This window comes from Ostrinia nubilalis, chromosome 3, assembly GCF_963855985.1.
Source record: "Ostrinia nubilalis chromosome 3, ilOstNubi1.1, whole genome shotgun sequence".
Taxonomy (NCBI): domain Eukaryota; kingdom Metazoa; phylum Arthropoda; class Insecta; order Lepidoptera; family Crambidae; genus Ostrinia; species Ostrinia nubilalis.
In genome coordinates, this window is record NC_087090.1 from 16673313 (window position 1) to 16696609 (window position 23297).

The window sequence follows — 23297 nt, forward strand, 5'->3', positions numbered from 1 at the left end:
TTATCTTTAAAGTAGTGAATTTGTTTAAAATTTCTGATACTAAGATTGCGACCATTGTCCGTAACTAAGTACAATTGTATTAATCGTACAATAACTTTGTTAAGAAAAGTTAGTGTTCACGAGAGAGTCTTGTACAATATGATGGGAATTTAGTTATTTTATTAACCTTTTCAACACCACTCAAAATCTTTTATCCTAATCGAACTTCTGTGTGACGTAGCTTTCTCCTCTTCACTTTCGCGATTGTTCGCATACATTTCGTCGGCATTTGCTCCAGCGTTTGCTTTTGCGTCAGTCATTCATGTTCATAGCTGTGAACGATTAAAACGTCGACTAATTTATGAGATGACGTCATCGCGCTCAGAGATTCCAGACGTATTGATGAAGCTAAGGCCGTTTACACATGAACATTAATTTAAAAGCAGTTGGTAATCCGATTCCCTGAATATTTCTGAATTTACAACTCTATCCAACTACCTACGTAAATACTTAAGGGAAAAAGCGACTATGGACCGCAACAAAAGGGCTCGATTTGTCTTTGTAAAGCCGAATGATCACGTTCCACACTAAAGGACCTATTAATATTCTACATAACAATTAATTTTCAACAAGCAGGTTCACATAACACTTCCTCTATTATGTATAACAGCAGTGCCCATGTCGTTTCTACATTTTAGTGAGCTTTAAAATGACTTCCCTATAAAACCTACACTGAAATGAAATTTGTATTTAGAGAGTAAATTCAATCTACACCGTTAATTTTATTCATTATTCATTCGTTTGCCATAAATTGGATACTCGCAAAAGTTCATTGGCTAATAGTAATGGCTTATATGATCGGTAGACCATGCACAAACGCGAGAGTCTTTTTATGCAGTTTCCAGTTCTATAAGCTTTTTATTACCAACTTACGTAACATTATTGCCACTTTTATAACGCATCGGATTATCGTGTTGACCTTCTAGCTCGTTGTGGTCTAGCTTACTAAATTTTATGAGATCTAAATGTTTTTCTGTTACACAAACATTCTTCCCCTTATTAATAAAAAGTTACACCCTAGTTGAACATTGTTTTAAAGTGACTTTTCCATACTAAACGTCACTTTAAAACAGGGTTCAACCATGGTGTAACTTTTATTAATAAGGGTATAAGGGTTGAAAAGGGCATATTTGCTTCAAGCTTTACAAGTTGTAAAATATGCCGTTTATGACCGTTTTCTATGTGATGTACCTTACGAATAGTGACGCTGTTTTTTACCGTATTGCTCGATTCAGTCTGATTAATGAATTGTTTGCGCCCACATATTGTGATTTACGTAATAGCCACGTGTCGACCGTAATAAAGATAACATGCGCACACGTCACTGCTCTGGCCACTGTCCTTTGATCCGCTAATGAACCAAGTAACCAAGCTCTTACAGTTAAATGACCAATCGACGTGTACATTGATGACATCATTGTTAATCTTTTTAGCCTTGACGGTTCGGGGCGATATTTTATTGCCATTTTGTGGATATAACTTGTCTATGAATTTGAGGAAATGGTAAGGTTTTCTTTAAAAGAGGAGAAAATAATTATAGTTTAATTAATATCTATCATAATTATTACTCTTAGTTGCTTTGGGTACGTATCGATAATTGTGTATTGTTTCATTTGCCTTTTATCGCAGTCAGTTCAAGTGTGTAAACTCGATTTAGGTACAGTTAGTGCATTTGCCTCATGTTTAGCATGTACTAAGTTTATCCAATGCCAGATTGGGTCAAACCCGACTGGTGGGGGTTATCGTGAACGTATTTGTGCCAATGTGCTAGCGGTTATTTACCTACATTCCACGGGGAACAACTTTTCCCTCAAGACACATCATGTTGCATTATCTTACGAGTGATTATTATTATCTTTGTCTGAAAGTTAAGTAGTAGATAACAGCAGTTTTTTACTTCAAAATCTGTGAGTTAAACTATAACTTCTGGTCTAGACCTCTGGAGTGACCTCCTACCCAGGTAATCAGCAACCCTTATCCATTAGATAGCTTTATTTGTCAGGCAACTAAGTTACTCGCATTTGAAAGATTATCTTCAAGAACTGATGAAAATGGCCCATAATTTCTTGGAGCTCAAACACCAAAACGTCTTGTTTAGTGTTACAAGTCACATGACGCAACTGATTTGCCTTCTGACCCCGAGTTTGCCCGCAATTGTTTCTGGTTCTCATAACGTCATTATAAGCTGGAATCACACGGATGCCGTGATATGGTCAAAATGCAATTAATAACTAGGTGTAGCCACGAACACGATGATTGCTATAGGTTCATATCAGTCAAATTCGAATTCTTTGTTAGTTGTGTAGACCCTTTTGACACTTTAAAAATGTCCCAATTATAGCTTGCTCTACCACCACTTTAGTTAGGACAATATATGAGCTGGTGCTGGAAAGAAGTGGCGGAAGAATTTGTCATAATTATTGCGGTTCACGAGCAATAGATAGTGTGGTCCCAGCTTACAGTTGGATAAACCTTGCCAGATACTCGTTATCTATGATGCAGGCAGTGAGATAATACGTGTGACGTGAGAAGGTGTTCTCCGTGTGTGGTTCTCGTGAACGTCATGAGATTTTAGAGAACTATAGTTTACAAGTAACTGGACTATAGAAAATCTTGATTTTAGAGAAACATTGTTTACTCATACTGCACTGTAGAATCTTTACACTGAACAATGTCCGAATTTGTTGAACATTTAAATCTTATTTCATGTATTATTGAACTCTACATACGACATTATTATTACCCATTGTACTGGCTACAATACGATCACGTCATATGACGACAAGTCAATTTTCCCCGTTGATGTCAAGGCTAACGTTTTGGTATAATTTTACCTAGATTTATACTTTGGTACATTCTGACGATAAAAATATTAGGAATGACCGATTTACAACATTTGCGTCCTGAAACTTCTTGCTTCATTTCATTCAACTTGGCTTCATTAATACAATAACTTATTCAATACCAGTGATGCTTACACAATTACAATTGAAACGATATTTATCACAACTTCAATAACAGTAGTTGTGTTGTTGACTTATTTATCTACAGCTCAACTTTTTCTTCGTTATCTTATTTTATATAATCTATGATTAAGTTTAATTCTATTACCTCTTGAGGTTTCATAAACTATTGAGATAATAATGAAGTAGTTACCAGCATCATTATTAGTATTATGTTTGTCTTCAATTTGACCGGCTAATAGGATTTATTTTGAAAGCTATGTCGTTTTCTCTAGTTTCAGTTCAGTTTTCTAGTTATACATTGTGTTGCGTCATCTATCTGTAGTGTTATTTGTGCAATAGAATATATCTATCACAGCCCCGACCAGTTTAACGTGACTGTTAGTACAATCATGTGCAGAAGTATCGTGATTATCAGAAGTGACAATATCAATATTTGTTTCAAATCTTCCAAAATAGGAATGACTCTTACTACTCGTAATTGTTTGTATGATTTGCCATTTTTATGGTTTTCCTTGCCGTTATTGTCTATTTTGTGATACACTGTGTTCGACTTCCAGTGTGTATTGATAGCTGACTTTTGTCTCTTATCTTGATCTCTAGTAGCACCTTAGCTTAATCTGTGATTTTTACAATATTAGATAGGTACTTACTATTAATTGTATCACACACGACACGATCAAAACTGAGCCAGCTCCTACTACTTTGTCTTGTTTACTTTTGGCTTCATTTTTGTCTGTGTTGATAAAGCTTTTATCTACTCTATTTACATTATCTTTCTGCACACGTTGATCTCGATTGTACTGGATAGTTGTCTACGCAACTAGAATGCCCATTTTTTGCAAGAATCCAGACAGGGCGCGGTTCCCGGCCCGGCAAAAACCCGTTGTTTCAATTCCTGCACCGTATCTGACGCGAGCCGGCCCGTGCGCAGCAATTGAATCAATTGCGCTCTATTGTAGCTGGCGCCGGATATTTAAATCGTGTCATTTGAATTTGGGACTTAAGAAAAGTTATTTGTAGGTACATATTTGACCTATTTTGTGAGGATTGATTTAAATATTTTTGTTAAAAGTTTCTATTAATAGATGTTAAGCACTGCTAATAATCAATTGAAGAACACAGCGGCGCTTAAATTTAAAATGTAACGTAACTTGACAAGGGTCAAAATTCGTCTTAAATAAGGGTGCAATGTACAGACAGCTGTGTGCGCTCGGTACCTGCGAATCTTGAACATCTGGTAGGGCCTCGTGGCTTACGTATCACAATCGCATTGTATCTCCAACATGGCCATTGATTGGCGCAACTATCAAATTGACATCATTTGCCAAGAGGCGACGTCGCTTTCCAATTAGTTGAGTGTGGTGTAGTCTTAACATTAGATACTGGCAGTAAAATCATTTGCATATTTTGTTAATATGTAATGTTTTATATTACTTGCGCATGTGGTTGTGAACAATTATGTATCTCATGCGTCGTTTTTACTACCTTATCTTAATTTCAGTAGTTTTATGTAGAGTGACTTATGTTTGAAATTACCCAACCGTTTAAAAGCAAAAAAATATCTAGATGTTTTATTTCTGATAAGAATTTCTCACTTTTGTTACCACACCCTAATTGGAAAGCGAAACGTCAAATATTAATAAAAATCTTCGAAACAGGTGCCTAAAGTCAAACGACACATACGACTGTATGTGCAGTGAATAAGTGAAACTGAATTTAGTGTTAATGGACTATCTCAAACGAATTTAGTGTTAAGTGCCTCATGTCGCGTATTTGACATTGACGTTAAAATTGGCGGCAAATTGTGCGGCGCGTTCCGTTCCATGCAGCCCACGGGCGCGTGTGTCGCTCGGGCGGGATAGGGGCGCGAGGCCAATGCGCCGGCGCGCGCGGGATGACGCCGCCGCGGGCGCTGCTGGCGGCACTGCTGCTCTGCCAACTGCTGTCGTACGGCGCGCATCAAGGGCTCACCAACATATTTTACACGTAAGCAACGAATATCTAAGATTAAAGGAGATTTTGACCAATATCAGAGTAAACACGCACACACTGACAAAATTTTGTCACTGTGTGCGTGCGCGCCGCATACGAATTGGCGCGCGCTCACATACAAACCGCGCTCGGTGCGTTTCTATGAAGATGACCTACTCATTTGTATTTACTCTGCCGATATGTCAGCGTATCTGCAGCTCGAACAAGCTCTAACATATTCCTCTGCCAACTGCTGTCGTACGGCGCGCATCAAGGGCTCACCAACATATTTTACACGTAATATGGTTCCAGAACATGAGAGACAGAGACAGGAATATCGGGAGAGAAAGGGATGGATATATCCCGGGGCCCTATAAATACGGGGCAAGGCGCTCCGGGAGACAAGTTTAAGTTTAAATGTGTATTGTTTTGTTCAGTTCAGAGAACAAGTGCTCCAAGCAACAAGTGATCTGAAGAAGCAAGAACTGAGAAAAGGAAGCGAATAATAAACGCGAGAAGTCTCAGCAAGTGAAATAGTGGTTTTATTCCTGCAAGTAGCACCTACTACGCCTGACATAGTAAGGGCAAGCTCTCAACGGCAGTCATCATCGTCCGGTCAGCGCTCTCGAACACACACAAACGCATACAGTCCACTGCAGTCCACCACATTTTCCTGGTCCTTCGAGCCGGATCACCACATTTTCCTGGTCCTGGAAAATGTGGTGGACTGCAGTGGACTGTATGCGTTTGTGTGTGTTCGAGAGCGCTGACCGGACGATGATGACTGCCGTTGAGAGCTTGCCCTTACTATGTCAGGCGTAGTAGGTGCTACTTGCAGGAATAAAACCACTATTTCACTTGCTGAGACTTCTCGCGTTTATTATTCGCTTCCTTTTCTCAGTTCTTGCTTCTTCAGATCACTTGTTGCTTGGAGCACTTGTTCTCTGAACTGAACAAAACAATACAATTAAACTTAAACTTAAACTTGTCTCCCGGAGCGCCTCGCTCCGTATTTATAGGGCCCCGGGCTATATCCATCCCTTTCTCTCCCGATATTCCTGTCACTGTCTCTCATGTTCTGGAACCATAGTTCTGGAATGTTCGAAGCGAGAGGTCCGATGTTGCCGTCCCGTTTCTTTTTCTCTCGAATATTCCAGAAGTGTGTGGAAGAGTAATTGATGTGCAAGCGAGATGACAGATAATGTGAGAAAGAGATGGAATGTTATTTATCTCTAATCGACTCTAATTGATTATTTTACAACATTATCTGACTATTAATGTTGCTAATCGATTCTAATTAATAAGTTAGCGTATTTCCTTGGTCGACGTCGCTAACAATCTCCCCCGCAGTGCGAAGCACTCCCTCTTCCGGATGCGACGTCTTGGCAGGAACCAGGACTACCACTCGTCGCGTCGGTCGCCGTAGCACTCCTCCGGGTGTTCGCACGTCGAGAACTCGTTCTCTTCTGTCCGGACCAGGGTATACCCGCTGTACTTTCTCTCGTGGCCAAGAGTTTCTTGGTGGCGTTGCGTCGAATCTCAGGGCGACGTCGCCGACTTGAGGGTCTTCTGTCTCCCGACCGGCTATCTTCCTTGGCATCAAAGTTGGCAGGTACTCTTTTAGCCATCTTTGCCAGAAGCGCTGCGTTGTCCTCCAGTTTGCCTTCCCGATGAGGTAGCAGTTGAGTCCAATCGGAGAATGTCTTCGGGTCCGGAGTGACTTCTGGTGTTACCTTCAATGTGGCAACAACTTGAGAATTCTTCTCCTCTCCGGTGTATTCATCCTTCATCTCGAAGCGATCTTTCTTCAAAGTCTTCAACGCTGGATCTTTTTCCAACTTCCTCTTGATGAGACGCTGATGTGCCTGATGCCCTCTGCTGGTCTTCTTCAGGACACTGCGAGCCCGTTTGTCGGCGTCGTTGAATGGCCGACGTGGTTCCACTCCGATGTCCTCTTCCTCGAAGTGTTGGTGAACCAAGGCTTCCGTTCCATCTTCCACTATTCTGCTGTGGTGCACTAACTTCACTGGATCACTTCTTCCAGTGTTGCATCCATGCAGAACCCATCCAAGGCTGGTCAAAGAGGCAACTGGTTCGGAGGCCTTCCCTCTGCGTAGTCTCCGTGTGACTATCAGCCCCCAATTGTCTTGCCCAATCAGAAGTCTGGGTACTTCTTTGTCATAGACCAGCTTCTTCTTAATTTTCTTCAGGTGTTTCCAGTTTTGAAGCATTCCTTCTTCGACACCTTGCTTCGTCAGCTTAAAGTTGTCGATAGTTCTCGCTTCTATGTTGAGTTTATTTCTACAATGGACCCCTTTGATCTTCATGTTGATCTTCTGGGAGTTGCTCTTCGCCATTCCGTTCCCCCCGACCATCTCGATGGTGATGGCTTCCGACTTCCCTTGCGCCCCAATCTTCTCCGCTACTGATGAGTCCAGCAGCGTGACGGTGGACCCTTCGTCCAGGAGCGCGAGCACTCTTGCTGTCCCCTTGGGCCCGTAAAGGTTTACCGGCGTCATCTTCAAGTAGGCCCTTCCGCAGCTCGTGGTGTGCACTGACGACACAACTCCTTTGGCGGGCTTCTCTTGAGTCTTTGTTGCTGCGGACTTCTCCGAGTGAAGACTGATGTGATGCCACCTCATGCACTTCTTGCACGGCTGTGCCCGGCATGTGTTCCTAGCGTGCTTGAAGCGCAGGCATTTGAAACACATTCTTGCCTTCTTTGCCATTTCCCATTTTCCGTCTACACTGGATTCCCTGTACCTCTTGCACTCGTACAGCCAGTGATCTTCTCGGCATTCTGGGCACTTCTTCACGTCAGTCTTTGGTTCTTCACGGCGTCCTTCTGTTTGTTGGACATGGTGAACCGGCCTCTTGAACATATTTCTCTTCTGGTCCCAGGACACTTCCGGGGGAGCGTAATCACTGTTAATATCTGCTTCAACTTCCATGAAGTCATACATGAGTTCGAGCGCTGGTTTTCCCTCTGCCCGGCGCTCGCGTTGGTACATCAGCCACCGAGACTTCATGGTCGGCGGCATCTTGTCGATGAGACACTCTACGGCTCCTGGTGCGCACAAATATTCCGTCTTGCCGAGTGCCCTGATGGTGGCCACGGCATTGCGGACTCGGCTGGCAAACATGCAGATCTCCCCTGATGACTCGTTGACCCTTGGCAGCCTTTCCATCTTCTTCAATTCCGCCAGGGCAATCGCTCCAGGTCTGCCGAACCGGACCTCCAGGCTCTTCATCAGCTCTTCCGGATCCTCGGCGGTGAACAGGAGGCTCTTGACTGCCTCCCTCGCGTGCCCCTGGAGACACCTTCGTAGTCGCGCCAAATTCTGTGCCGGCGTGTAGGAGCGCGCGGTGTCTTCATAAGACCTTCTGAACGCGAGCCATTCTTCACATGCGCCGTTGAAACTTGGGAGGTCGACCAGTTGCATTGTGAGGCCACCTTCTGCCCTCTGTGACAGCTTGGTGATGGCCATGGCCAATTCTTGAATAGCGGTCCTCCCTTCCGAAGTTAGTGGCTGCGGCGGCGGCGTCGGCGGCAACACTTGCGGCGGCAACGGCGGCAACACTTGCGGCGGCGACGGCGACGACGGCAGCGGTAGAACTTGCGGCGGCGGCGGTAGAACTTTCGGCGGCGGCGGTAGAACTTGCGGCGGCGGCGGCAGCGGCGCGGCGGTCGGCGGCGGCGGTAGCGGCTGTAGTTCCGGCGGGACCCTCTCGGCGATGGTGTTCGAGTGGTCCAACCAATTTTCGACCTGCATTTGCCTGTACTGCACTTCTTCTGGATCCTCTTCCATGTCGGAATCCAATTGGGCCAACTCCAATTCCGCTTTGGCAACTTCCAGTTCCTGGCGGGCCACTCTTAATTTGGCCTCTATTTCTGCCCTTCTTCTTGACGAGCGGACGGAGCGCGTGTCTTGATTCACTCGTGACAGTCGCGGCGTTTGTTCATGCACTTGCGGCGTGGGTGGCGCGTACTGTCCTTCAACAGTCGGCACGGTGGTCACCGTAGTCGCGGGAGTCGCGGCGGTGGCGTTGGCGGCGGCGACGGAGGCGGCGGCAACATTTAATAAGTTAGCGTATTTCCTTGGTCGACGTCGCTAACAATCTCCCCCGCAGTGCGAAGCACTCCCTCTTCCGGATGCGACGTCTTGGCAGGAACCAGGACTACCACTCGTCGCGTCGGTTGCCGTAGCACTCCTCCGGGTGTTCGCACGTCGAGGACTCGTTCTCTTCTGTCCGGACCAGGGTATACCCGCCGTACTTTCTCTCGTGGCCAAGAGTCTTTTGGTGGCGTTGCGTCGAATCTCAAGGCGACGTCGCCGACTTGAGGGTCTTTTGTCTCCCGGCCGGCTATCTTCCTTGGCATCAAAGTTGGCAGGTACTCTTTTTGCCATCTTCGCCAGAAGTGGTCCGTCAAGCGCTGCGCTGTCCTCCAGTTCGCCTTCCCGATGAAGTCGCGGTCCTTGAACACGCCCGGCGTCATCGCTCCGCAGGATCTTCCATTCGGGAAGTGGTTCGGCGTGAGTCTTTCTTCGTCGTTGGGATCCGCGCTGATACAGGTAAGTGGACGCGAACTCACAATGTGTTCCGCTTCGAGGAGGAGCGTGTGCAGGACTTCTTCCAGTGATGTCTTTTCTTCCAGGACGGCCATTAGTGTCGTCTTCACCGTGCGGACCCTTCTTTCCTAGGCACCTTCCATGTTGAAACATCCTGGTGGGATGATCATCCAACTTCTTCTTGATGGGATGCTTGTGCGCCTGATGCCCTCTGCTGGTCTTCTTCAGGACACTGCGAGCCCGTTTGTCGGCGTCGTTGCATGGCCGACGTGGTTCCACTCCGATGTCCTCTTTCTCGAAGTGTCGGTGAACCAAGGCTTCCGTTCCATCTTCCACTAATCTGCTGTGGTGCACTAACTTCACTGGATCACTTCTTCCAGTGTTGCATCCATGCAGAACCCATCCAAGGCTGGTCAAAGAGGCAACTGGTTCGGAGGCCTTCCCTCTGCGTAGTCTCCGTGTGACTATCAGCCCCCAATTGTCTTGCCCAATCAGAAGTCTAGGTACTTCTTTGTCGTAGACCAGCTTCTTCTTAATTTTCTTCAGGTGTTTCCAGTTCTGAAGCATTCCTTCTTCGACACCTTGCTTCGTCAGCTTCAAGTTGTCGATAGTTCTCGCTTCCATGTTGAGTTTATTTCTACAATGGACCCCCTTGATCTTCATGGTGATCTTCTGGGAGTTGCTCTTCACAATTTCGTTCCCCCCGACCATCTCGATGGTGATGGCTTCCGGCTTCCCTTGCGCCCCAATCTTCTTCGCCACTGATGAGTCCAGCAGCGTGACGGTGGACCCTTCGTCCAGGAGCGCGAGCACTCTTGCTGTCCCCTTGGGCCCGTAGAGGTTTACCGGCGTCATCTTGAGGTAGGTCCTTCCGCAGCTCGTGGTGTGCACCGATGACACAACTCCTTTGGCGGGCTTCTCTTGAGTCTTCGTTGCTGCGGATTTCTCCGAGTGAAGACTGATATGATGCCATCTCGTGCACTTCTTGCACGGCTGTGCCCGGCATGTGTTTCTTGCGTGCTTGAAGCGCAAGCATTTGAAACACATTCTTGTCTTCTTCGCCATTTCCCATTTTTCGTCTACACTGGATTCCCTGTACCTCTTGCACTCGTACAGCCAGTGATCTTCTCGGCATTCTGGGCACTTCTTCACGTCGGTCTTCTGATCTTCGTAGTATCCCTCCGCTTGTGGGACGTGGTGGATCGGCCTCTTGAACGTGTTCCTCTTCTGGTCCCAGGACACTTCTGGGGGAGCGTAGTCGCTGTTCATATCTGCTTCAACTTCCATGAAGTCATACATAAGTTCGAGCGCTGGTTTTCCTTCTGCCCGGCGCTCGCGTTGGTACATCAGCCACCGAGACTTCATGGTCGGCGGCATCTTGTCGATGAGACACTCCACGGCCCCTGGTGCGCACAAATATTCCGTCTTGCCGAGTGCCCTGATGGTGGCCACGGCATTGCGGACTCGGTTGGCAAACATGCAGATCTCCCCCGATGACTCGTTGACCCTTGGCAGCCTTTCCATCTTCTTTAACTCCGCCAGGGCTATGGCTCCAGGTCTGCCGAACCGGACCTCCAGGCTCTTCATCAGCTCTTCCGGATCCTCGGCGGTGAACAGGAGGCTCTTGACTGCCTCCCTCGCGTGCCCCTGGAGACACCTTCGAAGTCGCGCCAAATTCTGTGCCGGCGTGAAGGAGCGCGCGGTGTCTTCATACGACCTTCTGAACGCGAGCCATTCTTCACATGCGCCATTGAAACTTGGGAGGTCGACCAGTTGTCTCGTGAGGCCACCCTCTGCCCTCTGTGACAGCTTGGTGATGGCCATGGCCAATTCTTGAATATCGGTCCTCCCTTCCGAAGTTAGTGGCTGCGGCGGCGGCGTCGGCGGCAACACTTGCGGCGGCAACGGCGGCAACACTTGCGGCGGCGACAGCGACGACGGCAGCGGTAGAACTTGCGGCGGCGGCGGTAGAACTTGCGGCGGCGGCGGCAGCGGCGCGGCGGTCGGCGGCGGCGGTAGCGGCTGTGGTTTCGGCGGTACCTTCTCGGCGATGATGCTCGAGTGGTCCGACCAATCTTCGATCTGCATTTGCCTGTACTGCACTTCTTCTGGATCCTCTTCCATGTCGGAATCCAATTGGGCCAACTCCAATTCCGCTTTGGCAACTTCCAGTTCCTGGCGGGCCACTCTTAATTTGGCCTCTATTTCTGCCCTTCTTCTTGACGAGCGGACGGAGCGCGTGTCTTGATTCACTCGTGACAGTCACGGCGTTTGTTCATGTACTTGCGGCTTGGGCGGCGCGTACTGTCCTTCAACATTCGGCACGGTGGTCACCGTCGTCGCGGGAGTCGCAGTCGCGACGGAGGCGGCGGCGGTAGCGGCACGTCTCTTCTCTGCTTCCGCGATACGGGCCCTTAGTGCTTCGTGTGGCTTCGTGACGTCGGTGGTTATCTCCTCTGTGTAGGAGCGCGGTGCTGGTTCCCCTCTTCCCAAATGCACGCCGGGCTCTCCCATAACCCGGGTGCTAACAGCCGGCGCGGCGTGGTCCCTGGCGATGCGCGGTGAGGACGCGCCCCCGGCGGGATACGGGGTCAGCGTTGATGAAGTATCCGTGGTTTCCGTCGGAGTACTTCCTCCATGAACCGGCGGCGACGTAATTCTCCCTGCGGCGGCGGCGTTAGCCGCGGCGGCGGCACCTCGTAGCTTCTCCGACCTGGTGACAGGCATCTTCGCTATTCCCGTAATCTGGCTACTCGAAGGACCAGGAAAATGTGGTGATCCGGCTCGAAGGACCAGGAAAATGTGGTGATCCGGCTCGAAGGACCAGGAAAATGTGGTGGACTGCAGTGGACTGTATGCGTTTGTGTGTGTTCGAGAGCGCTGACCGGACGATGATGACTGCCGTTGAGAGCTTGCCCTTACTATGTCAGGCGTAGTAGGTGCTACTTGCAGGAATAAAACCACTATTTCACTTGCTGAGACTTCTCGCGTTTATTATTCGCTTCCTTTTCTCAGTTCTTGCTTCTTCAGATCACTTGTTGCTTGGAGCACTTGTTCTCTGAACTGAACAAAACAATACACATTTAAACTTAAACTTGTCTCCCGGAGCGCCTTGCCCCGTATTTATAGGGCCCCGGGATATATCCATCCCTTTCTCTCCCGATATTCCTGTCTCTGTCTCTCATGTTCTGGAACCATAGTTCTGGAATGTTCGAAGCGAGAGGTCCGATGTTGCCGTCCCGTTTCTTTTTCTCTCGAATATTCCAGAAGTGTGTGGAAGAGTATTTGATGTGCAAGCGAGATGAGAGATAATGTGAGAAAGAGATGGAATGTTATTTATACCTAATCGACTCTAATTGATTATTTTACAACATTATCTGACTATTAATGTTGCTAATCGATTCTAATTAATAAGTTAGCGTATTTCCTTGGTCGACGTCGCTAACACGTAAGCAACGAATATCTAAGATAAAAGGAGATTTTGACCAATATCAGAGTAAACACGCACACACTAACAAAATTTTGGCAGTGTGTGCGTGCGCGCCGCGTACGAATTGGCGCGCGCTCACATACAAACCGCGCTCGGTGCGTTTCTATGAAGATGACCTACTCATTTGTATTTACTCTGCCGATATGTCAGCGTATCTGCAGCTCGAACAAGCTCTCTCATATTCCTCTGCCAACTGCTGTCGTACGGCGCGCATCAAGGGCTCACTAACATATTTTACATGTAAGCAACAGATGTTTAAAATAAAAAAGAGATTTTGACCAATATCAGAGTAAACACGCATTTTGTCAGTGTGTGCGTGCGCGCCGCATACGAATTGGCGCGCGCTCACATACAAACCGCGCTCGGTGCGTTTCTATGAAGATGACCTACTCATTTGTTTTTACTCTGCCGATATGTCAGCGTATCTGCAGCTCGAACAAGCTCTCTCATATTCCTCTGCCAACTGCTGTCGTACGGCGCGCATCAAGGGCTCACATATTTTACACGTAAGCAATGAATATCTAAAATAAAAGGAGATTTTGACCAATATCAGAGTAAACACGCACACACTGACAAAATTTTGTCAGTGTGTGCGTGCGCGCCGCATACGAATTGGCGCGCGCTCACATACAAACCGCGCTCGGTGCGTTTCTATGAAGATGACCTACTCATTTGTATTTACTCTGCCGATAATGTCAGCGTATCTGCAGCTCGAACTAGCTCTCTAACATATTCCTCTGCCAACTGCTGTCGTACGGCGTGCATCAAGGGCTCACCAACATATTTTACACGTAAGCAACAAATATCTAAGATGAAAGGAGATTTTGACCAATATCAGAGTAAACACGCATTTTGTCAGTGTGCGTGCGCGCCGCATACGAATTGGCGCGCGCTCACATACAAACCGCGCTCGGTGCGTTTCTATGAAGATGACCTACTCATTTGTATTTACTCTGCCGATAAATTCAAATTCAAATTATATGTCATATGTCATATGTGATATGTCAGCGTATCTGCAGTTCGAACTAGCTCTCTCATATTCCTCTGCCAACTGCTGTCGTACGGCGCGCATCAAGGGCTCACCAACATATTTTACACGTAAGTAACAAATATCTAAGATAAAAGGAGATTTTGACCAATATCAGAGTAAACACGCATTTTGTCAGTGTGTGCGTGCGCGCCGCATACGAATTGGCGCGCGCTCACATACAAACCGCGCTCGGTGCGTTTCTATGAAGATGACCTACTCATTTGTATTTACTCTGCCGATATGTCAGCGTATCTGCAGCTCGAACTAGCTCTCTAACATATTCCTCTGCCAATTGCTGTCGTACGGCGCGCATCAAGGGCTCACCAACATATTTTACACGTAAGCAACGAATATCTAAGATAAAAGGAGATTTTGACCAACATCAGAGTAAACACGCATTTTGTCAGTGTGTGCGTGCGCGCCGCATACGAATTGGCGCGCGCTCACATACAAACCGCGCTCGGTGCGTTTCTATGAAGATGACCTACTCATTTGTATTTACTCTGCCGATATGTCAGCGTATCTGCAGCTCGAACTAGCTCTCTCATATTCCTCTGCCAACTGCTGTCGTACGGCGCGCATCAAGGGCTCACCAACATATTTTACACGTAAGCAACGAATATCTAAGATAAAAGGAGATTTTGACCAATATCAGAGTAAACACGCATTTTGTCAGTGTGTGCGTGCGCGCCGCATACGAATTGGCGCGCGCTCACATACAAACCGCGCTCGGTGCGTTTCTATGAAGATGACCTATACTCATTTGTATTTACTCTGCCGATATGTCAGCGTATCTGCAGCTCGAACAAGCTCTCTCATATTCCTCTGCCAACTGCTGTCGTACGGCGCGCATCAAGGGCTCACCAACATATTTTTCACGTAAGCAACGAATATCTAAGATAAAAGGAGATTTTGACCAATATCAGAGTAAACACGCATTTTGTCAGTGTGTGCGTGCGCGCCGCAAACGAATTGGCGCACGCTCACATACAAACCGCGCTCGGTGCGTTTCTATGAAGATGACCTACTCATTTGTATTTACTCTGCCGATATGTCAGCGTATCTGCAGCTTGAACTAGCTCTCTAACATATTCCTCTGCCAACTGCTGTCGTACGGCGCGCATCAATGGCTCACCAACATATTTTACACGTAAGCAATGGATTTCTAAGATAAAATGACCGACAATATCAGCGTATCTGCGCCCGAACTAGCTTAAGCAACAAATGTCTTAAAATAAAAGAAGAAAATGACCGACCATATCAGCTTGTCTGCAGCCCGAACTAGCTCTCCAACATATTATTTACGTAAGCTGTGTGGGATCTAATAGAGAAAACGGGACTAGTTACTAATTTTCCTATACAATGTATTTTGTTTTTGCAATATATAAATGAAATGAATGACTATTCCCACCTCTTGTGTCCACCGCTGCAACTCCTGTGTAGCCAGGATCTACAGCTCCGATAAAGAATAATAAGACCACCCCCACTCTTCTCGTGGATGTCGTAAGAGGCAACTAAGGAAGAAATACATTGTATGTGGACATCGAAACCCCAACCTGTCTTGCCAGCAAAGGGATGTTGGCAATATCCTCCCTTTACTTTTGGTCGGAGTCGTTCGTTCCTCCTGCATTGAAGATATAAACTAAATGACCTTATGATGATGATGATGATATTTCTTCTACACGTAAGCAAACGGTTGATACATACCTAATATTAAAAGGAAAAGTTTCTCCTTCGGCTATACTAGAAATTTTACACAATTTAGGCTTAGAAAACCGACGCGGCGGAATGAATCGGACAAACCAATTGACAGCTGTTAAAATTGCTACAAAGCATTGTAACACAACTGTGAATTTTGTATGATTGACGAATTCAATAAATATAATACTTATACTACTCCTCCGTGGTTGAGGATTCCGGGTGAAGCTCGCTTCCACCTTCGGCCTGATCGTCACTTACCATCAGGTGAGATACAGGCCAAGAGCTTCCTCGTTGTGGATAAAAAAAAAAAAAAAAAAAACTTAATTGATTACATGTAATGTAACTAAAAATGAACACATTTTTCAGTTTTGGTTTGAAGTGCCTGACACTTACGAGTGCAAACGCACCGCAACGCTATAAAACGTCTCACCGCTATATTCGAAAAAATTGTGACGAGATACAAAATATTTATTACCTAAAACTTTTTGATAGAAATATAGACGAATACTACTTTAGGATTGGGAGTAATGTGGCACTTTGAAATGAAATTAGAATACCTATAAGAATGGAAAAAATGCACCGAATCACTCGAACGCCGTTTTGAAACGCTTTAGGTAGAGACAGCTGCGCAAGAAAATTATTTTTTCTTGTCTTCTTACATCACAGTCGCTACGCCAGTCGTCATTTAACATTATTACGATGCTTTTACTTGTTCAACGAACGGTCAAATTATTATTTAATTCATATACCTATTTAGATTTTGTAAATTAACTTCGACAATTAATTGACTATTGCGTAATTGTAATAATTGCACTGATGCAGTGATTATTTATCACTACAACTCGTAGATTGTGAATTTTTAAAATTATACGTTTCATTTTTCGTAACTAGTGCAGCGACACAAATTCGACCGAAATTTGACAGGCGTTTTTAATTTACACGATATAAACTGGGCAATAAAATTGAAGAGCAGTATTGTTTATTAGGTTAATAAATAATTGACTTAAAATAGTCTCGAGAAATTATCCGCATAATACGAGCTCTAGAATTTATAGTTTTAAGGTTAATAAATAATGTAAGTATCCTGTTCAGTGCCATTAACGAGCACTAAGTATCTGATGACAAACAAAACTATAAGCTCATGCTCGCTGTCTGACTCGTGAATTATTATGATCGTTAGATATGCAGGTGGTTTGATTGAGATCGTAAAAATTAAATATTAATTGAGTTTATACTTTCAACGGAAATTATACGTTTTCTTACTGATTTTACTGCCAACGTAAATGAAGCAAGTAATCACTATCGTTTGGTAGGCGCGTTAACTGCGTGGTTAGATTGATATGATCATCTGTAAATTACAGTGTTCAATGCGCGTGAACATTTATCTATTATGAGAATTAATTAATATACTATTACTGGGTAAATGGACTGCTGACCGGTACCTTTTTACTTAAATAGTCAATTAAATGAGTAGGCAGTACCTATCTATCATAATTTGCGTGTGTTTTTTCTGTTATTTCAATTGTAAAGTCATAGTAATTTGTTTGTAGACAAATCAGTGCGTTCGTCCACTACAGCGTCCGGCAACCAACTGATTGCCTCAATTGGACCAAGCGAGGGGTGCATGACACTAAATCAATGGGCCCTCGTAATAATACCCATTCAATAAATTGTACCATCGCTCCCAGCATGCTCTTAGAGAAGCGATTCCGCCATTCATTTATGTACAGACGACAGCACATAAAAACTAAACATTGTGGGATCTTATTTACTTGTAATAGGGGCGATTTTCCAACAGAAATATTCATAGTCTAATATATTGTTGTCTGTAGGGGAGAGGGGGGCAGCTTTGAACAATTTTCATAGTTTATTAAATGACTGATTTCATTAATTTTTTCTTCCTAGATAGAGGTCATAGTTATCACACAACAAAATAATGATGTTCTTCTTAATTATTCATGAACGCTTTTTAAGATATTTAGATTTTTGCACAGACCTGTAAATGTTCAAAACTGCCCCGTAGTCGGGGCAGCCTTGAACACGCCTGGGGCAGTTTTGAATTAGTATTTTTTTCAACGAAATAAAACTGAATATTTATGAATGTGTATTTTTTAAATAATTAATAAACAAAATTCTAAATGATAAGTGTCATTTGGGATCAATTTAACATGTTTATTTTATTTTAAATCACTCTGCACAAAGTAACACAAAACTTAGGGATATTATTAAAAAAAAGTAAATATAAGATATATTAATTAACTAAATACTAATAAACTTTCTGTTTAATGACACATCAAAGACAAAACTGCATAATTTTAAAAATATCAATCAACTACTAAAACTAGCTTTTGCCCGGACTTCACCCAGCTTGAAATTTTATCTGTTACAGTAAAGCAATCTGCTTATTTTTTATGTAAGAACCTTCTACGAAGTATTAGAAAACTTAAAGTTTCATAATACCACTGAAAAAAGAAAATTGATAAAGTTCAAAGGTGCCCCAACCATTTCGTTCAAAGCTGCCCCATGGGTATATTTCCAGAAAAAAACATAAATTTCATAACGGAACATACTTTTATGTTGCAATTTCTTATCAAATCTTCATTGAAATTATTTAAACTTCCATATAGTAAACAAACCACTCACTATTTTATAAAACTACGTCCACAAAAACCTTAGAACCAAAATAAAAAAGTGCGAAACTGGCAGTCAAAAATAAAAAAGCACTTTTACCGGTTAACCTACAGTTAAATATTAACCCAGATACTCCTGAAACATTTTATTATTTCCAAAGTTAATGATCTTTGTATATGAGGCTTAAAAACTGACAAATAACATGGGAAAAATAAGAAAAAAAATATTTCCCTCGTGGAAATTCAGAAAAGCGGTGTCGTTTATAAACAACAGTAGTAAAATGCACTACTATGAGGTATGCATTGCATAAAGTAAACCGTCCTTTATTTTATTTGGCTTTTGTGACAAAACTGAGTAATATTACTTTTGGTATTATCTTTTGTTTCTTTAATTGAAAAAATGCATAACGTAAGATATGTAACTCGGTATTTCCCTGCATTGCGCACCTTTTTGAGGGATATCGAACTCGAGTCTATGTCTCTTCGAAAGGATGTGCGATGCCAAAAGCAAGAGCGTCCGAGGAAGACCAGATTCTTGACATATCCTTACGAGAATGTCAGGATAAATGCTGAGTGGGGAGCCTATTGGGGGGGTCATTCCACTTTGTTCACCTAGGTGAAGAAAGTGAAATAGAAATATTTATTTGTCTTTTTAGTGTCCTCATCTCACCTCGGAACCTTTTCACCTAGCTTCATTTTCCAGGTGGATTGCGTCGACTAAAACGATCGCCTTTGTTAACCTAGGAATTAATTCACCCTGGTAAACAAATGCAAAAACCTGTGTGAATTAATTCCTAGATGAACAAAAGCGACTGCTTTAGTCAAATCAAGTCACCTGGATAATATCATCTGGGTGAAATGGTTCTGAGGTGAAATGAGGACACGAAAAATAACACTTTCTACACCCAGGTGACATCACCGAGGTGAACATAGTGGAATAATCCTATTGGGGCAGTGGCTCAGTAATTGTTTTTATTCTAGTTGTGTTGTTATTGTTTATATCTATGTATTAACTACTGTATCATGATCATGTACTGTGTAATGATCAGACAATCTAGCACTGGAAAATTATCGTCATTTTCCAGCTCCTCGACGATTTCATGAAGCTTCAGAGCCTGATAATGTGTCCTACAATAAAAAATAAAATAATAATTTCTTGAAAGATAAAGTAGTACATTTTACTGCTGGCGTTTATAAACAACACCAGTTATTTTTCGTTATAACTTCTTACCAAAGGTTCTGAATCAGTGTGATTTGATGTTTATATGTAGTTTATGATACTAACATCACGATTTATATAAACTATCTCAATAAATTGTGCAACTTATTATTACTACTTATCTTGAAAAACTCATCGTTGAAAATGGCTAAATAAACTTGTAAATATTAATTATAACCTAATGAATTATTAACATTTGCCACATAGACTAAGTCGACAAAGCCTTCCCCTGTCAAGTAACATAAATAAATAAAAACAGAAGTACCTACATATTCTCCAATATTTTTTGTTTATACGTGTTGTTTTAAAACGACGGTAGTATAAAGTGGGTTAAAAATGAGATGTGACAGCTATGCGCATCAGTGCTGGCAATATAAATTATGATTTATACCATTGTAGCCTAAACACGTGATTTTTAAATTCATTTGTTCTAAGCTGCCCCTGTCCAAAGCTGCCCCCCTCTCCCCTACAATCGATAACCTAACATAAGGTGTCGTAACAAATATAATTTTCACTTACACGAACCAAAGTTAATGGATATTAAAATTTTATTGCCAATAATAAATTTATTAGCAATTTCGCTGATTGGCACTGAATTTCAATGACTTCCATTAGTATTACCAATAGGAAATGCTAATAATTGTTTCCTTTGTTACAGATTACCTGACACCGGACAGCCTCCAATACTCATATCTCTAGCAGATACTGCCAAATTGGAATTGACAAATCCAGACGATTTATTGTTCGTCAACGATTCAGAACAACATAACGACACAAAGACATTTGCTATCATAGATAGTGACGCTTTAGAAGATGATAAAACGGCGAAAGAAGAAGAAAAAGAATCCACTGAACCGCGACTCGTTGTCAAGGCGAAGCCTATGCACGAAACTAGACAGACCAATGATGCATTTCAAACCACTACACCGCTTGTTGTAGAAGAAACAATAGAATCTCAACCAGAAGAACAAAAGGAACAAGAAAAAATAGAAAACATTCCAGTTGAACCACAAACTCCACAGGAAGATATACCCTCATTTTCGGAGTGGGCTCAGAAGCAGTTAGCCGAAGCCGAGAAGAAAGACACAGTTCTCAACCACTCCAGTCAACCTAGTCATAGTAATACAAATTTTAGTAGTAAAAACACAAAGTTGCGGTCAAAAAACTACGCTTCGCTGGCTTGTGGCGCGAAGGTAGTCGCCGTCAACCCCGAAGCAGGATCGGCGAGCTCCATTCTGTCCCCCAACCGGGACGAGTACATGCTCAATACATGCAACAGCCGTATTTGGTTCGTGGTGGAGTTGTGCGAAGCTGTTCAAGCTCAAAAGATAGAAATCGCCAATTTCGAGTTATTCTCATCGATTCCCAAAGACATCGCTGTGTATTTCAGCGATCGGTTCCCCACGAGGGAATGGGCCAGTGTCGGTCAGTTCACAGCCAAAGAAATGAGAGATGTACAAAGTTTTGATTTGTACCCACATTTATTTGGAAAATTTATTAAAGTAGAAATGCTATCGCATCATGGTTCAGAACATTACTGTCCGATTTCATTGTTCAAAGTCTACGGTACTTCAGAGTTCGAAGTTTTGGAGAAGGAGAACGCTCAACACTCGGCTCACATAGATGAAGATGAAGAAGACGAGATCATAGATGTGCCAGACGTGCCCGCTGCAGAAACGGAGACCAGTAAAAACCTTTTCGGATCCGCGAGAGATGCGGTCATGTCCATCATGAAGAAAGCTGCGCAGGCTTTAGTCAAAACTGAAGTTCCTAAGAACGTATCCTGTGAACACAACGATACGTCCACAGACAAAACGTACAAACGGTGTTGCTCTCCCAGCCATATAATCGTATGTGATAATTGCAGTGAGACGCTTTATAACGAAGTGTACGAATTGATTAGTTGTAGTTCGGACAAGTTAGTCAGATTAGTGCGCCAGGTGTTCCTCAGAGAAACGTTAAAGTGTACAGGTATTTGCCAACCGTATGGCTTGGACTTTAAAAGTACAAAGACTATCGAATTCAGTGATGAGCGTGTAGCCTACATGAATGCTTTGTTCCCGCAGAAGTATTTAGCCGCTTTATGTAATATCCTAGCTATTAAAGAGAAGAAGGTGGTTTTGAACACGAGTTTTGAAACGGAACTAAACGTTACCAGTAACATAACAGTCGACGAAACGCCGCAAAAAATTAGCAGTGAAACTAATACGGAAAAAGAAATAAGATTAGTTCCAGACAAAAATAACGTTTCAACCGATGACAACGCTAACGAAACACTGCAACCCGAGGTTAAATTAGGTAGCGAACAAATTGTTGAAAATGACAACATCTCTTTGGAGACAAAGGAAGAAAAACTGGAAGATCAAAAAGAAGAAGTACCGCTGGTAGTTGAAGAGAAACCAGCTGAAGAACCATTAGAAACACCTGCACCTGAAGTAGAAAAGCCATCAGTTGAGCAGACTACCGAGTCTGAATCCAAAGACACAGTTAAAATGGATCCTAAGCATGTCAAAGTAGAAGTAGTGACTGAGAAGCCTAAAGAAGTGGCTGGGAACGGCATCGAGGAGTTGAATGATCAGCTGATCATAGACAACGACAACTTCATATCGGAACTGGACCAGATGGCGGTGGACCCGACGCCGGCGGGCGCGCAGGCGCCGCAGAGCCCGCAGGCCACGGTGCAGAAGGAGTCTGTGTTCCTGCGGCTGTCGAACAGGGTTAAGGTGTGTATAATATGAAATCTTAATTTTTACATAATTTAAAAATAAAAATCTTGGAAAACTTCATTAGACAGTTTGACACCATTCCCCAAAAATTCGAAATCACAACTTTTCTAAAAAGATTTTAAACTTTCGCGTTCCATTTCAACTAAAATAGTAAGACACGGGTCTTAACTTATTAATGAGTTACATTATGTACCTACTCACGGCTTGACGTTTCGGCTGCGATGCTGCAGCCGTGGTCACAAGCAGACTGGCGGTTCGCGGCGTGTTAAGACCCGTGTCTTACTATTTTAGTTTTCTAAAAAGATACTCCATTCTGGTCTTAAAATTAATTTTAAATTACCTGTAAATTACGATTTTTTGTCGCATTGTAATATTTGTAATTATTGAATAAAGTATGTAGTTAAATTAAGTTGAGAAAATAGTGACGTCACTTCACTTGCTTGTAGTTCCATACAAAATCTATGGGAGTTTCGTTTTGACAGTTTTAAAAAGTACGTCAATTGATTGGAGGTGTCAACACGTCTATTTATAATATTGAAAGTTACCTTGAAATTCAGAATAACTTTGAATTTCTGTAAACTCCTTTACAACTATAATTTCCTTGTTTTATTTATGTAACTTGACTAATTTGAGTAAGGATATATGTCTAGAATATGGCCAGAATTATTTTTTTTTTACTTACAATCATTTTTACACCTTTCTAGAAAATTATCCTAAACCAGTGATAGGATATTTTTACTAAAGTTTATTGGTAGTACAAGAGGTGAAAATTAGTTGTACCAAAACTGTGTTTACATAGGAATTCAATTAATACTTGTATGAGTTTGCATTGTAAAACATCTTAGTAGTTGCATAAATATTAGAAACTAAGAAGACCAATACAGATCTTTGAATTGTGAAAGTTCTTTAGATGTACAATATGCATAGTTATGTGTACATATTGTGAACAGTGGA

General features: G+C 43.3%; 1 protein-coding gene across 1 annotated transcript in view; it reads left to right on the plus strand.

The window, feature by feature from the left end:
- LOC135088048 (SUN domain-containing ossification factor) overlaps window positions 1–23297 on the plus strand; it is a 93666-nt gene that overhangs the window by 68811 nt on the left and 1558 nt on the right. Inside the window, exon 3 of the mRNA XM_063982926.1 lies at window positions 20276–22340. Coding sequence (XP_063838996.1) covers window positions 20276–22340 — 2065 coding nt within the window. The remainder of the gene's footprint in view (window positions 1–20275; window positions 22341–23297) is intronic.